General features: G+C 34.2%; 2 protein-coding genes and 1 long non-coding RNA gene across 3 annotated transcripts; 1 reads left to right on the forward strand and 2 right to left on the reverse strand.

The window, feature by feature from the left end:
* Positions 1–4,941: 4,941 nt before the first annotated feature.
* LOC112274798 (putative 1-Cys peroxiredoxin) lies at positions 4,942–6,866 on the reverse strand. The gene is made up of 5 exons (XM_024504567.3): positions 6,797–6,866; positions 6,324–6,516; positions 6,015–6,163; positions 5,662–5,808; positions 4,942–5,466 (listed from the first exon to the last, which is right to left on the reverse strand). Exons 2-5 carry the CDS (start codon positions 6,442–6,444, stop codon positions 5,218–5,220), a joined length of 666 nt encoding a protein of 221 aa, XP_024360335.1. The 5' UTR covers positions 6,445–6,516; positions 6,797–6,866; the 3' UTR covers positions 4,942–5,217.
* A 2,575-nt stretch (positions 6,867–9,441) lies between these two features.
* On the reverse strand, positions 9,442–10,896 carry LOC149986620 (uncharacterized). The gene is made up of 3 exons (XR_016500063.1): positions 10,844–10,896; positions 10,495–10,572; positions 9,442–10,338 (listed from the first exon to the last, which is right to left on the reverse strand). It is a non-coding gene; the product is annotated as an uncharacterized LOC149986620 (long non-coding RNA).
* A 221-nt stretch (positions 10,897–11,117) lies between these two features.
* Positions 11,118–14,881, forward strand: LOC112275073 (putative inactive ATP-dependent zinc metalloprotease FTSHI 1, chloroplastic). Its single transcript, XM_024505054.3, has 2 exons — positions 11,118–11,347; positions 11,528–14,881. The coding sequence occupies exon 2, from the start codon at positions 11,865–11,867 to the stop codon at positions 14,859–14,861; it is 2,997 nt and encodes a 998-aa protein (XP_024360822.1). The 5' UTR covers positions 11,118–11,347; positions 11,528–11,864; the 3' UTR covers positions 14,862–14,881.
* Positions 14,882–16,874: the final 1,993 nt, after the last annotated feature.

Below are 16,874 nucleotides of genomic sequence, written 5' to 3' on the forward strand. Positions count from 1 at the left end.
AATGTTTAAAAAATAATTAATAGATAAATTTATATTATTTTGTAGTATATTATGTGTAGTATTTTTATGTACATATTTCTAATTATTTTAATGTACATATTTTGTAGTATATTATATATTTTAATGTACTTATTTTTTATGTACATATTTTTAATTATTTATTACAAATTAACCATAGTTCAACAATCAATATACATATTTTTAATTATTTAACATACATACGGTTAATTTGCTTTTTAACCGTAATTTTCGGTGAATCAATATACATATTTTTAATTATGCTTTTTAGAAATAATTAATATACTACAAAATATTTTTTTATGCACATTAAAATAAATAATAATAATAATAATAATAATAATAATAATAATAATATGTACATAAAAAATTAAATAAATAATTAAATATAAATATATATATATATATATATTGATTATTGAATTACGGTTAAAAAGAATAATTCAAAAATTAATAGATGTAAAATAAATAATAATAATATGCACATATTTCTAATTATTTTTTACATATTTAAAATAAATAATAATAAATTATTTTAATGTACATATTTTTTTATGTACATATTTCTAATTATTTTGTACATATTTATTGATTTTTAAATTATGGTTTTTAGAAATAATTATTCTAATGTACATATTTTTAATTATTTTGTAGTATATATATATGTACATATTTTTTTTTGTAGTATATTATATTAAATTTTAATATTAAAAAAAATAAAATTATAATCACCAGATTATATATATATATATATATATATATATATATAAGGATTTATTAATGCTACACCCTATTTTTATTAAAACCACATCTCCCTTGATATTTCATAATTAGTTCCGTCCATCTTCTATCTCTGCTTCATATCCCTTGTTCCTCGTTTTCCATGCTTGTTCTATATTCTTAGTCTTCCATCCCCTCATTCCTCGCCACCCTATCTCCTATCTCTTGTTTCTCCTCTCCCTCTCCTTGTCTTCTATTCTTAGCCATCTTGTCCTTCATTTCCAACTTCCTCGTCCCTCATTTATAATTCCCTTGTTTTTCATTTTTAACTCCATCACCTTTCATTCTCAACTCCCTTATCTCCCATCCAAAATTCTCCTATCCCTTAGGTAAAAAATCAACTTGAATTGTGGTAATGAAGCTTTTTATTGTAAATAACATTTTTCGTAACATTTTATTCCATTCTATTTTATTTTTCTTCTAAAATTCTAATTTTGATCTTATTTTCTTTGAATTAAAGGTAAAACCAATTTAAGCTTGATAAATTCTATCATTTGTTTAAATTTTGTCATATAAAAAAAGAATTTACAAATAAATCAACTAAATAATAAATTCAATTAAAAAATACTTTGTTATATGGACATATTTTTTTATAATTATTTGTGGTTATTTAAAGAAATATTATATATAATTATTCATTATGTTTTTGAAATAATATATATATATATATATATATATATATATTTATATATATATATATATATAATAGTGATATTTAATTCAAATACTGAAAGAACATAAATTATTTAAAAATTAAATTAAAATAAAATGTAAAGTAAATATTAAAGCAAATAATTAACATTTTACAAAATATCTTTAAATATAATTTGATAATTTATATGTTTCTAAATATTTAATATTATATTATAATAATATTGTAGTGTAGAATTAAATAAATTTTATGTAAATTATGTTGTGAAATAATTAAAGTAATAAGAGGTCAATACATTTACATATAGTATGTATAAAAATCAATAAGCTAGAGTAGGTTTTAAGTAAATTATTAAATAAATTATTTATCGTCATTTGACATTGCCAAACATATTGAATATTAGTGCTTAAACAGGCATGGGAACATTGAATACGAAATGGTGTTAGATGGGACAATAATCTAATATAAAAAATTAAACAAGAAATAAACATGAATCATTACTTTTATTACTTTTTTAAAACAATTTTTTAATATATGTTTTGAAGTTCTTGAAGTAAAACACATATTCAAAAATAAAATTCGAAACTTAATTATGATGTTAGTAGAACAATCATTTTAACAAAGAATAACCATTTATGAAATGATTTTGATGATCCATTAAATTCGAAGAACACATATTAAAAAATAAAGCTCAATAATATACAAAAATAATCTTTTCTTAGTTTTTTTTATAAAAACGCCTGACTTATTTAATATTTACATAAATGAAGAACATCCAAGAAAAAAAAAATGAGATATTTTTATAATTAATAATGATTCCTACAAGAATGAAGAACTTGCAAATTGAGGTCTTAATTTGATTGGCCATTACGGGAGTTTGCACTAAAATAATCATCCAGAAAAATATGTCCACAGAATAAAGTGTTTTTTTATTTAAATTTATTATTTGGATGACTGATTTGTAAATTCTTTTTTTAAATGACCTATTTTAAACAAAAAAATAGAATATTTATTATTTACCAAGCTTAAATTGGTTTTATCTTCAACTTAAAAAAATAGGGTGAAAAATAGAATTCTAGAAGAAAAACAAAATAGAATAAAATAAAATATTACAAAAAAATTTATTTACAATAACAAGCTTCATTACCACAATCCAAGTTGAATTTACACCTAGGGAGTAGGGTAGGGGAGAGGGGGGGCGGCTAAAAACAAGAGACAAGGGATTATATACATACATACATACATACATACACACACATACACTCATTGCTTTGAAAAAAAAAATTAAGAAAAAAATTTTAATTTTTTAATTTATGATATTTTTATTATTTAAAAAATAATAATTAGAGTGATTTATTTTTTAAAAGTTATTTGAATTTATACTATAATATTATAGTTAGTTTAAAATTATTATATGAAATTTTTAATTTTTTTATAATTATGTTAGAAAAATAATAAATATCTATAAAAAGATTAATATATATATATATATATATATATTTTCTATTTATCTATATTGAAAAAAATAAAGATGATATGTTTCTGTAAAAATCTTATAAAATTTAACTTAAAAACATTGGAAACAAATAGATATATTCTTAGAGATATATAAGTTTGTAAAGGCGTTTTTAAATATTTATTTTCAATTATCTATATTTAAGACAAAAAAAATAGTAAAAATTAAACAATTATAATATTGATCCAAGATCAGAGTTGTTTCAACTTAGTGAAGAGATTCACTCTAGAGTAGTGTAATTTTGGAAGACAAAAACCATCCCTCTTCTTATTTGCATTAAAGTTGATTTATTACATGAAAATATAGTTGTTTAAAATGTGAATACATATTCATCTATTTTTAAATAAAAATCAAATATACAAGTCTAAAACAAGTAAGATGCTTAGTTCTTAAATTTTATTATGTTTATTGATAGATGCTAACTTTAGATTTGACGTTGGTTGGAAACATATTTCTTCTAAAAAATGATTGTTAAAATAAAAAGATGTAAAATTCAAAGAAGCAATACAAAAGAAACAGATGCATCTTAATTTGGAATCTAAACATCCTTGTAGGATCTCTGGTCTTGACTTTGGTACCATAGGTGTCTTCTAATCTCAAGTTTGTCAATCCATTTTTCAACACTCTCAACACAATTAAGTTGAACAAATACTTGATAAGAGAAAATTCTACACTGGTTATAATTATAAGTTAGACTATAATAACTTCAATTTGGTTAGTACATATAAATAAATAAAGAAAGAAAATAACATCAAGTTTAATTTGTAATAAACAATTTGAATAAGACGTAAGATTTTAATAAGATTGGAAAAAACACAAAAGACAAAAAATGAAGGTATATAGAAGTAATAATGAAGGTATATAGAAATTAATTTCAATTTTCATGAACAACAAAAACATGCAAATATGGCTCTCTTTTTTCTTTTCTTTTTTTTCTTTTTTATATAATACTATTCTAGTTTTTTGAAAAGTCTCTATCTCAAAATTTTGGTGTTACTTCATGCAAAATTAGATATAGATATTTATTTTGGTTTAAAAAAATGGTGAAATGTTATTTTGTAGAAACAATATGCCTAGTATAATACATATTCAAGCCACATTTTTTTTAAATAAGTTTTGATATATGATTCCATAAAACCAAATATGATTTGGAAATTACATTTATTCTCTTTTACCTATTGTATCTAGTTTGATTATAATGTAGGTGGTCAAACATGTCCATATAACGTTTAATATTTAAGTACTTAACATACTCATTTAATGAAGATCTAAGTGAGAAGATTCTATACATTGTAATATCTCAACATGGATAAGAAAAAAGTACTAATTTATTGCAAACAATGTTCAATAAAATAATGAATAAACACTCTTACTAAACTGCTGCCCATTGTAAAAACAGATTGTAGAAGATTGCATTTGATATTAAATAAATATAATAAACAACTTTTGTTTCTATTTGAAAATGAATTTTGAACATTGAAAAACACATATGTAGTTATTATCTTGTTCTCCTAGAACAACAAAAAAAAAAGCATGAACAATAGATTGCATCTTCAAAAGAAAAACTATTCCAAAAGAAATGAAACGATTAAAGGTTATTCGTGATCTACTAAATTCCTTGTATTCAGTATCTTTAATCGTGTCAGTCCACTACGCTGCCAAAAAGAAAAAAAAAAAAAAAAAGTTCTTGAATGTCATGAAGCAAGTGTAACATCTCAGAGCACAAAACCCCTCATTTTTAAATATAGTATGAAAAAATCTACACTGTTGACATTGCGACATCTGATTTGCACCTTCGAATGTATTTTGTTGTGTACTGTAGAAAAGTCTTGGATGAATTTGGATAAATTAAAGCCATTTCGAAAAGTTCTGAACAACTCATTGCAATCGTGACAACTTTGGCAGTTTTGAAAACTAACACTCAAAGATATAGACTACCATAGACAATTTTCATGCGATTCAAACCAAGTAAGCATGCGAAAACCCAGTGTTGACTAACTCGAGAAGTACTGAAAAAAACAGCATATGATACAAGATGTAAGACACAACGAATCGTGCATCTTCTAAGCAATAGACTATTGCACCATCCATTTAACACAGCAGTTTCGAGGAATCAGCTCTGGCATATGAAAGGATGTCATGCCCATGACACTGTTAGGCAACATCATCGCAATCCGAGGGTCTAACTCCCCATGCTACACCATGTCTTATTATGTAATATTTATGCACATCAGTACCATCAACTCGACGCTTATTCCACAAATGTCATGCGAAGATATGGCTGGCCAGAAGGCAACTTAAAAGTCTCCCATCCCTGAGGGAACAACTCCTTCGCCTCCTCATTTGAAACGGAGGGAGAAATGACAACGGGTTCACCCGGCTGCCAGTTGGCTGGGGTAGCGATCTTATGCTTGGATGCCAATTGCAATGAATCGAGCACCCGCAGAACCTCATCAAAATTGCGGCCGGTCGTGCCGGGATACAGGAAACTCAGCTTCAACTGCTCACAACAGACCCAATATCGAGACAAAAGTGAGAAAATAAAAATAATAAGAGATGTAACGCAGCTTTGAGTATGATGAAGATTCTGGTATGGTGGATCAACAATTCAGAGACGATCAAGGTGTTCTACTCGTAACTAGTTTGAAAGCAACCTCAGCTACCCTAAGATTATAGAACAAGGTAGCAAACATACCCTGCAGTCGGGGCCTACGATGTGTAACGCACGAGAAGCGAGTGGCTTTCCGTTCGCGTCTTTCTCATCAGGGTCCATCATGTTGAGGGCCACTGTTATCTTCCGGTCAGGGTCAGCAAGAATGGGGTACAATACTGGTGCACCCGGCTATCCACATTCCACCCAAAAATTTAGTATGAAACTACTTCCATGTGCATAAACCGATGAAAAAACTTCAAGTCTTCCTCTGCGATCGATTTAATCCCTGATCGTTAAAGGCTCTACCTAACCAACCAGCTGCCTCCAATTACTACTTCAGGAGCACATTTTCTAAATCAAGAAAAAAAAAATCATACAGAGTTTTGCAAGCATACTGTGTAAGTTTCAATGTCCTCAATCCAACCCAGATGATCCTCAACGGAATCGGTTGAAAGTCCTAGCAACTTCACACCACGATTCTCAAATTCAGGGTTGTATGCAGCGATCTTTCCTAATTCCGTGGTGCACACTGGTGTGTAGTCACCTGATCCAAGGAGTAAACATCTCGAGTAAGTTTCTAACCCAGATATTTATCATAGGAATTGTGTCATGGCATGCATGAGTAAACAGCAAAACTTAGGCAAATGAAGTTTGTCATCTGAAGCTCCCATACGGTCTCACAGCCGGGTTCGCATTCCACGCACCAGGGTGAGAGAAGATAATAGTCCAGCCATCCTTGCAGTAGTCCCGAACCTTAATGTGTCCCACAGTTGAGTCGGCCTCAACATCAGGCACCAATTCTCCCAAAGCCCATCCGCCTCCCATCTTGCTCAAACAAAGATCAAACTTCCTCAACCAAAACTGTCGTCTTCAAGAACTCTTAGACAAATCGCACGCCTGCAGTGAACAAGATCCCACACCATTTTTAAACCCCTTGCCAAAACCTCGCAGGAACAAATCTTCTTGGCACAGGATCCCTTTCTTGCAAAACCGTTAAACATACTCAAACTTTCAACAAGAACATGGACACGATACAACAAGATCCTAAACAGTTCAAATCCTTCCGCCTCATCACCACAACCAACAACAAACACGCAACACGTTCATCTCCACTGCCATCCACTAGACCCCATCTCAAGCAAACCCAAACCAGGTCCGAATTACGAAAAAAACGCACCTCCAAAAAAAAAACAGAGAGACGGTATCATATGGAACCAAAAAAATACAGCAGCTCGCAAAACCCAACGTCCCACCTCATACAAACAACTGCAGCTAAAATGGGAGCAGGAAATAAGCGGGAGAGAAGGCTCTGGAGACAGGCAAGGGGGGGGGGGGGGGGGGGGGGGGGGGGGGGGGGGGGGGGGGGGGGGGGTGGTAGAAAGAGGAGACATGGCGACACGCATGCACGCCATGTGCCACACGAAGGCGCCTGGCCAAGTGTCCGAAGCAAGGGGCAGTGAAGAAAGAGTCCCCCTTCACAGCTTGGTCATGTGGACGTGAGCTCTAAGGGCCTAGGCCATGACCGGCACGCAGCAGGGACGACGGCTCGCGACGCTGGGGAGTGAGAGAGAGGCACTGGCCCTGCTTCTGCTGCTGGGTGGTCGCGTGGTCGCGCGGTCGCGCGGTCGCGCTTGTGGTAGGTGCGAGCGAGGTGCGGAGGCGCCACGGCCACGCTGCCGCAGCGCGGCGAGGACAACGCCCCATGGCACTTAGCACGCTTCGCACACACGCTCCAATAAAAATAATTTTTTATTAAAGATGGATATAATTGAAAAATTAAGATGTACAACTTTGGTCATCAAAACATCCTTTTTTATGTATATTTTGAAAGTACGTCTAAAATATTTTGTAATTTTTTTATAAATCCACGACAATAACCAAATTATGTTGTTTTCTTAAAAGGTTCGAGAAGATTTGAGATAATGAGAACAAATCCAAGATAATCTAAGATTATTAATGCATTAATTTTATGGCAAATAAAAAATAATTGTCTAAACTTGTTACCAAGAACTCCTTATTAAATAGATAATTACCAGCTAAAGATAAATTTTGAATAAAAAGTACTTTAAAAAGTAATTATTTAACATCTATATACATATATGTAGTATAAAAAATTAATTTTTCACCAAAGAATTTAATTCTAAAAACTTCAATTATTATAAATAACAATGAATGTATTGGATGATGATAAGATTTTAAGTGTAAAATACTTCATATAAATATATGTATATATAGTATTTGTTTGAGATGATTTTCTTATGGATAATTCAAAGTTTGTATACACTACAATATGCATGAGTATTGTATTGATAGATTGATAATATAAAAAAATGTAGATGTGACTCTAATAACTATAAATAGTTATACGGTACAATAGAGATAAAAACATAAGAAAGACATGTGATTTTAATAGTAAAGATACAAGCAATTGAGATAGTATTTTATGTATTTATTACTAAAAAACATGTAGTTAACATATCAACACCAAAATATTCATTTGTTTTGAGCAACCAAATATATACACATATGTAAGGAACATGCTTGCACAACAATGAAAATTAGAAATATGGATGATAGAATCAAGTAATATGTTGATGCATTATATATAGAAGCAACCTAAATTTTATATAAATTAAAATGCAAGACAAGATTCTAAATATTATTTACCTTTATTAAATTTTCTTTTTTATTACAAGAACAAAAAAAGAAAAAAAATAATAAAATGTTCTAAAGAATGTGGTGTTACAAAAATCTCATATTGATATATATATATATATATATATTCAGAACTTCTACACTTTTGTAGAAAATTAGATTTAATAATAATAATAATAATAATAAATTTATGGATTTTTAATTAAAATTTTATATTTGAAAAACTCTAACATTGGTGTGAAATTTTATATTGGCCTTTTCTTACAAATATTTAAGGCTCAAAATATTTTAATGATTTGTACATAATAGATAGAATAGTCTCTCTTACATTCAAGAATACATACTTTGAAATAAAATTGTTAAAAGATAATAAATACTAGACCTAATCTTATTAAGAAATATTATCAACAAAGACTATAAGACAATAAAGAATATTTTAAAATAATTTTATTTTAATTTATACTTACCTTCGGAGAAATTTTAATTGTTTTTTTTTAAAAAATCTTTTTTTAATAACTTGTGTTCTTTTCTACTTTTCAAAACATATTATAGTTTATATACTCAAATGTTTATAATAAATACCAAAGTTAAATGCCTCAATGTCTCTGTTTTTAAAAAAATTAGCCATTCACTTATTTTTTTACCTTTAGCTAACAGAATAATATTTTAAAAATAATCTTATAATAACTTGTTCTGATTCATTTGAACTCATATTAATTTTTGATGATAGTTTTAAAAGATTTTATCTTATTGTGCCTTAATAAAAGTACTAGTCTCAATCCACAATCAAAGTTTTAATTTGATTAAATTTAAATTAATCTAAATCTCTTTACATAATTAAAAAAATTAAAAAAAAATTGGATATCTCAATTGAAAAAAATTGTTTAATTATGTTGTGATTAAGTTCAGTTAATTTTAAAAATATCATTCTTATAATTCATAATGTAAAGATTTTCATGAAAATATATATATATATATATATTTATTGGGATGTATAATTTTGACTTCTAAATTAGAAATCTAAATGGAAGAATAAAAATTAAAAAATATATTGCAAAAATTTAAAAAATCAGTTCATCATAAAACTAACATTGTTAAGAAATCTAAGTTATATAATTATTTTTTTCAAAAGAAATTAAAGAGAGTAATTATATATATATATATATATATATATAGCACATTAATTGTAACATCTACTAAAATAAAAGTTAATAATTCAAGTTTAAATATTCTTATTGAAATAAACGTTTCTGTATTTATAGTTTAAGCTTCCTTCTTTACATTTTGAACTTTTAATTCGAGGACAACAAACTTTGAGAAACATACATAAGTAAGTACATATGAACATGTTGAAAAAACCATCAATCATTTTAAATGATTAGTGTGTATCATTATGTTAATTTTTTGGAATTAAAATTGTTTTCCTTTTATGCACAACAACATTGGCATAAACGTTGTAACTATGGAGGAAAATAATCAGTAAGTAAGTTGACTCTTAAATATTGCTTACAGCAAATGAATTTAATATTATGTGATTAAGATTTATTCCAGATGAAAATTCAAATCTTCTATAAGTATGTAAAAAGATACTAAAAAATTTAAATGTTCTTACATAGTTATGCTAGTTTGTAGTATTTTCCGCTGGATTAGATAAATATGAATATTGATAACTTTTCAAAGACATCAGCAGATAGCATACCAGAACATTTACCCTTGCGTACTACGGTGGGGCTTTGTACAGATGTGGAATCGAAAGTCTGGAAGCTAGACTTGATATAGTTTGGTGGAGATCATGAACTGAAACAAAAACATTGTGTCGGTTGGTAGGAATGCATAGCAGTGATAGCACATGCCTCACAAAAGACTTCGCTAATCGGGACAAACTTACTAATAAGCTTACCCAGACACTGAGACAACTTTATAGAACAGAGGGCTGGAAAGAAAGGATTTACGCTGTTGTTTTCAGGATTTGAACTTTTGTAAGCCTGAATCTGGAGACTTTGAAGTTGTTCTGGATCCATCTCGAATAGCAAATAATTAATTGAGAATTTCAAAGATTATCTCCTGTGAACTATCTCAACACATCAACCGCCAAACAAAAACATGCACAAAATGGACAACTCAAGATCGGTGAGAAACGGAAAGAACAATCACGAAAGTCGACTACAGAAATGCAATGATGAAATATTAGTTCGAAGTCCTCTAACAGACTGAACTCACCGAGCAATTGACGCAGGGCACTGAATGAATACACAGCTCTGATCAATCCTAACGAATATTTAACTCAGAAACCAAATCCTGCACACAATAATTGCCACTAATTAGCGAATTCGTACAGCACTTATGCGAATACCAAGAATAACAAGACGAGCTCAGGATCGCCCGAGGATAGCCCCACTCCCTACTCTGAGCTCTCCAAAAATGATCCAACCAAAATAATCGTGTTTCTAAAACAGCTCCCACCGAATAGACTAGGGATGTCTAAAGCTACGAGCGTAGAAAATAAAGAAAAAAACGAAACTGGAGATACGATGAAAGCCTAGAACACGAAATTTGAAGAGACAAAAACCGTCGAAGGAAGCCGCCGCGCCATGGCTGGTTTTGGAACGTGACGTGATGTGACATGGCAACGTTGAGTTCGAATAAAACTGGGCATCGAGGTCGAGCGGGGTGGGGGGGGGGGGGAGAGACGAAGTTCCCAATGGGGAACGAGGTTCTCAGGTAGGGAACAATTGGGCTCCGTCCGAGGTGACGTTGCTCCTCCTCTTCCGGATGTGCTCGCTGCTGAGAGGATTTGGATTTAGATTGGGGTTGGGGCTGTTGCGTCGCTTGCAATTAGGAAGGTAGAGTCGCCTCTTGCAGACGGAGGGCCCTCTTCCTCTCACGTACTCCTCACCAATCCGTCTCACAGTCGACGCATTCGCGCAATCATTCTTGCAATTGAAAATGCCGGCGTCTACTCTGTTTCGAAGCGTCTGAGGAGGACTCAGTCCTGTGGATTTTGTCGCGTCGAGTGGGTTTTTGAGGGGATTATGAAGTGGGAATCAGCCAACAACAGTTGCCGATTCTGATGGTCAGAAGAGAACAATGACGGTTGCTTTGTGTGGTTACAATTGTTTGTAGAATTGGGAGCCAGGAGCAGGGGATACTGGGTTGTGATTGTGTGTGTGTGTGTGTGTTGTGGGTGCGGACGTTGGTGTCTAGGTGATGGTTCTTGAGTGGGGTTTGGGACGGTGGATTGTTTTTTTTGCAGGAATAAAATTTTAGGGGGTGTGACGTGAGTTTGGTTCTGTGCCTAAGCTGCCCTAATTTCGAAGATGAATTGCGAGTGGAGGGGCTTATCCGAGATAGAGGCTGCTGAAGAAGGGGTTGCGATACGCGAGGAAGTGAGGCGGGGATGTGTGTTGAATCTCTGGTCACATGTGTCGTTGTGAGGACTGGATTTGGGCGCAATTGGTAGCGGTAGTGGCGTCCCAGCTGCCGGTGTATGTTGTTTTCAACGAGTCCAGCAGTAGCTCGGTGAGTTTGTCGTTGGAGGCCCCTCGCGCCTCGTTTTGCAGGCAATAGTTGTACATGTGCAGCGCATTTCAATGGTTCCTGTGGCTGCCGAAATGGTGGTGCCGAGCTGTTTGCAAGGGCGACCCATGATATCCGTCGCGCCCCGAATTTCTTATGGAGTTCGTGGGAGTATTCTAGGGCTGGGGTCCTTTAAGCAGCTGCAATTGCGCACCAGGGTTGTTCGACCGCGTTCCAGAAGAAGAGCACGTTTAGGTTGTATCGTTGCGTCAGCTAGGGGCGGGGGTGAGGGAGAAGATTATATCTCCAAACTATTGACTGAAACTCCCAGTCAAGTGGAATCAAAGTATTTAGTCGGCGATACGTTGTACACATTGAAAGAATTGCGAGAGGCGGAGACTCCAATTTGGAGAGCGGTTACCGATGCTCTGTGGGGTACTGTTGTCCAGCCGTTGTTGGAAAGGCGGCAGTATGTAAAAGAGGATGCGGTTGAGTTAGCAGAGATACCGCCACCAACTGAAGGAGTTCCTGCCACTGCAAAGACTAAAGAACTAGCTAGCAGCCGTGTATATCTCAACGACCTTCTTCGTGGCTTCAAAGGCAACCTCTATGTTCCAGAAGAGGTCTTCGAGAGTCAGACGGATGAGTTTAAAGAATACAGCCGGCAGCTTGAATCACTACCCGAGATGAGCTTTGAGGAGTTCTTAAGGGCAGCCAGGGCAGGAGAGATTAACTTTTTAGTATCAAGAGGTGTAAAGACGCCGGAGGGCAAGCATGCTTACTATGACTTCCTCGTGGAGCTTAAGCCAGTTCCAGGTGAGTTAACCTTGCAGGCGCGGAAATGGTCGATGCATTTGTCTAAAGAAGAGGCCGAAGTTGCCCTCAAAGAATGCAAAGGCGAGCAAGTTGAGGTGGAGAGTCACTACTCGCCGTATGTTGCAGTTCCTGAAGCAGCACCGCATCCAGTTGCAGCTGCCATATCCGGGCGGGTTATGATGGAAGTTACGGTGATCGCTAGTTTGGTGGGTGCGGCGGCTCTCTCCGTTGGAGGCATGGCCTCAGCCGTTCTCTTTGCCGCGACTGGAATAGTCTCCTTTGTGATATTACGGGTGTTGTGGCCTTTGAGCTCACCGTTTGTGCGACCATTAGTTGGTCTGGTTGCTGCCATGGGTAGGAACATCGGATACATGATCTCTGAGGCACTCATAGGTGGTAAGGGAGCACGTATGTTTCCTGGCATTCGAGAAATGCTTTCTTCTGGCACAACGTATCAGTCCCTTCGCACACTGGGTGCAATCATCTTTGTCCTCGTTGCCATGGCCGCCCTTGCAAAGTTCACTCTCACAAGACGACCGAAAGACTTCACAAAGTGGGATTTATGGCAAGCAATCGAGTTTGGCCAGTCTAAGCCGCAAGCTCGGGTGGAGGGATCAACTGGGGTTGGATTCGCAGATGTTGCAGGAATAGATGATGTCGTTACTGAGCTTCAAGAGCTGGTGAGCTACTTGAAGGACCCTGAGCGGTTCAACCAGATGGGTACTAAACCCCCGCATGGAGTGCTTTTGGAAGGACCTCCCGGCTGTGGCAAAACTCTCCTGGCCAAGGCGATTGCAGGCGAAGCTGGTGTGCCATTTTACCAGATGGCTGGCTCTGAATTTGTTGAGGTCTTGGTTGGTGTTGGCGCTGCTCGGATTCGTGATCTCTTCAAGCGTGCAAAAGTGAATAGGCCATCTGTCGTCTTTATCGACGAGATTGATGCGCTAGGAGCCATGCGGCACGGAGCTGCTGGCGAGGAAGGAATGGACACTTACAATGCAGGAGCACAAGAACGAGAGACGACGTTGAATCAGCTGCTAATTGAGCTTGATGGTTTCGACACGGGCAAGGGTGTTGTGTTCTTGGGTGCGACGAATAGGATGGACATGTTGGATCCCGCCCTTCTACGACCTGGTCGGTTCGACCGCAAGGTAGCCATTCGACCTCCGCGTGCGAAAGGGCGGTACGAGATCCTCAAAGTACATGCCAAGAGTGTGAAGCTCGATGAGACTGTGAACCTAGAATCATACGCAAAGAATCTGCCTGGATGGTCTGGAGCCGAGCTCGCTCAGTTACTCCAGGAGGCGGCTTTAGTCGCTGTCCGCCATGGTGGAACTATCATTGAACGCATCGACATGGACCGGGCACTTGACCGTCTCACCATGGGTCCTGAGAGGATTGGGATGCGGCGTCGTCTTCCAGTGCACCGTCGCATGGCTGCCCACGAGCTCGGCATTGCTCTCACCTCCCACCTCCTCCGCCACTTTGAGCAAGCTGACACCGAATTCTGTGATCGTGTTTCCATTGTCCCGCGTGGGGATACCCTCGCCAGATGCATAATGAACCGCCTCGAAGACGAGTATTATTTATTTGAGCGAAGACCTGCTCTTCTCCATCGTCTGCAGGTGCTTCTGGGCGGCAGAGCGGGTGAAGAGGTTATGTATGGGCGCGATACCTCAAGTTACTCTCTGACTCATCTTCCTGACGCGACCTGGCTTGCTCGTAAGATAGTCTCAACTTGGAATCTAGAGAAAGGAATTGCATTGACTGGCGATCCATGTCCTTGGGACGGTGGGGGATCCATGACTGGTCCTCCATTAGGCTTTGAAGGTGGACTTTATGATGATTATGGCTTTGTCCAAAAGCCTCTGAATTATGACCTTGTTGATGCCACTATGGAGCAAACAGAGAACTTAATAGAATCTATGTACACGAAAACGTTGAAAATGCTGAAGCAGCATCACGCGGCGCTCACCAAAATGGTGTACGTGGTGATGGAGAGGGAAGAAATTTTTGGGGAAGAAATTGAGCAGATTCTAGAGCTGTACCCAGCAGGTACTTCAGTTCAAAAGGTTATGGATGAAGAGGAGCCTGGTGATTTGCCTCCTCTTAGCGACTCTTCTAAAGCAAGCTTTGCTGAGGTTACGACCCGCAATGAGCTTCCGTCTAGAGCTTCCCGAGACCCTTTTAGTGGCGCGGATGCTCTTACCACGGGTGCTGATGATACTGCTGAAATTTTTCGCCACTCTGGCTAATCGATCGATACTTTTTTGTATATCGTTTGTTTATGCTGTCATCTTGTTTGACTCACTGGAGAGCACCTTCATTGATGTGATGTAGAGTGCAGTTTCTTTTGCCCAATTGCTTGTGTTTGGGCTGCATTAGTAAATGTTTGGGAAACATGGGTGGACTTTTCTTTTCCTGTCTGTTTTTTCTTTGCGCACAGGATTTGAGATGGGTATACTTGCACTGTTTTTTTTAGCGTTATATTCACTCCCTGCAATTCCTTATTAACACGCCGTAGAATTCTGGACACTGCGACCCCACGTCAAGAGCTCACAGTACGATCACATCAACTGTGCTTATTTTGCATTTGTAGGTGATAAGTATGGTGCATACCAATTTTGACTGAAGTGTTATACTAATTATTGTATATTGGTTTGTCACTTACTTCCACCAAGAATTGTTGTTTGTTGTGGCATACAAAAGGTGGCACCTAAACCATTGCAGTAGCCTTGAAGATTTCATTTTGGTTACTCCTGTTGGGTTGTAGGTAGCTGAGCCATATATATATAAATATATATATATATATAGTTTGCAAAATTAAATTTTTGAGCTGCATTTATTGTAATACCATATTATAAGACAAAACGCAAGGTTGTGACTATGCCTTGCAAAGAGTTTTGCAACAAATTGGTAGTGTGTTGGAATGCGTCTAGTTCCTGTTATGAGTGCTTGTTCATTGTCTTAGTTTGGCATTCATGTAAAGTGGGGACATTGGTTTGTCATTTAGAATCAAACAAAAAAATTGAGAAAATATGTATTGGAAGAATAACAATTTTTTTAAAACAAGATTAGAAAGTAACAGTTTGTAAAATATCGATACAAGCATGGTTGACTAATGTCAAGTTGAAAACTTGGTCCTATTATTTAGAAAGAGGAAGAAGACATGTTATACTTCTTTAAAGAACATTATTATACAATATGATAAGTCATTGGATTAGAAATCAAGAATTTTCTTATGGACCTTACTTATATCCTTATCTATTTTTATGAAGGTCATCTACAAAGATTTCACTTTATAAATATTACATAATTTTAAAATTCGAAATAAAAGTTCCAAAGATGTGTTCAAAATAAACAAGTAAATATTTATTTATTAAAAATTAATAACAACGACAATATTTATATTACTTTAGATCTCAAGTATATATATATAAACAATGATGTCTAATTAATTCTATCATAAGGCAGATACATTTCTTTTACTATTCCGATGGAGATTCTCTTTAAAATCATTGAGATAGAAAGTTTTTGTCAAAAAAATTCTATTAAAGATTATTTTTTAAGAAGTGGTACATCAATTTCTTGATTTATAATTTATTTTCTGCTATTTCAATTATTTTTATTTGACTACATCTTCTTAGTCAAAATTAATTAATAGTGGAATTAATTTATTAAATATTTTATTGTATTTTTATTATTGTTGAAAGAGATTATGTTTTTAAACTTGTAAAAAATGTAACCTCAAATTATTTTTGATTCAAAGTGCAATTGAAATTTTTCTTTCCTATAAACTAATTAAGACATGTTAGATTTTTGGTTTGTCTTAATTATAAATTATAAAATAGGTTATTTTATTTCAATTTTACTTTAATGGTTATCAAATCCATTTAGTAAGTCATACAAATATTTCATTTTTCATCTTTAAGTAGAAATTATAAAATTTACAAAGTGTTTTTTTTTTAAGAATATTATTTAATTCTATTATCTACGAGAAAATAGTACAAGATTGAATTATATAATGAAAGATATTAAATTCTTTATATAATTTTACTAATAAAATTATAAATAAGAATTGACTAATTGAATTATCATCTTATCAATTTATTTATTATTTAACCAGACATTTTATTAGAATATATGTGTGGAAGCACTTATATTATTTTTTGTTTTTTTACTACCTTAATTCAACACAGGGTACATTATGTTTTCTTAAAAAGACCATAGAATTTTGTTCTGATTTCGTATAACTATTTTATAAACCT

The sequence above is a fragment of the Physcomitrium patens genome, chromosome 22 (genome assembly GCF_059467195.1).
Source record: "Physcomitrium patens ecotype Gransden chromosome 22, ASM5946719v1, whole genome shotgun sequence".
In the NCBI taxonomy this organism is placed as follows: Eukaryota; Viridiplantae; Streptophyta; class Bryopsida; order Funariales; family Funariaceae; genus Physcomitrium; species Physcomitrium patens.

Bases quoted from the DNA above. Each gene is read 5' to 3' on its own strand.
- LOC112274798 (XM_024504567.3), bottom strand. From the start codon at position 6,444: ATGGGAGGCGGATGGGCTTTGGGAGAATTGGTGCCTGATGTTGAGGCC. The intron at 6,164-6,323 runs GTGCGTGGAATG...TCCTTGGATCAG, and splicing joins TATTATCTTCTCTCACCCTG to GTGACTACACACCAGTGTGC. The intron at 5,467-5,661 runs GTATGTTTGCTA...TGTTGTGAGCAG, and splicing joins TCGTAGGCCCCGACTGCAGG to TTGAAGCTGAGTTTCCTGTA.
- LOC112275073 (XM_024505054.3), top strand. From the start codon at position 11,865: ATGGTTCCTGTGGCTGCCGAAATGGTGGTGCCGAGCTGTTTGCAAGGG.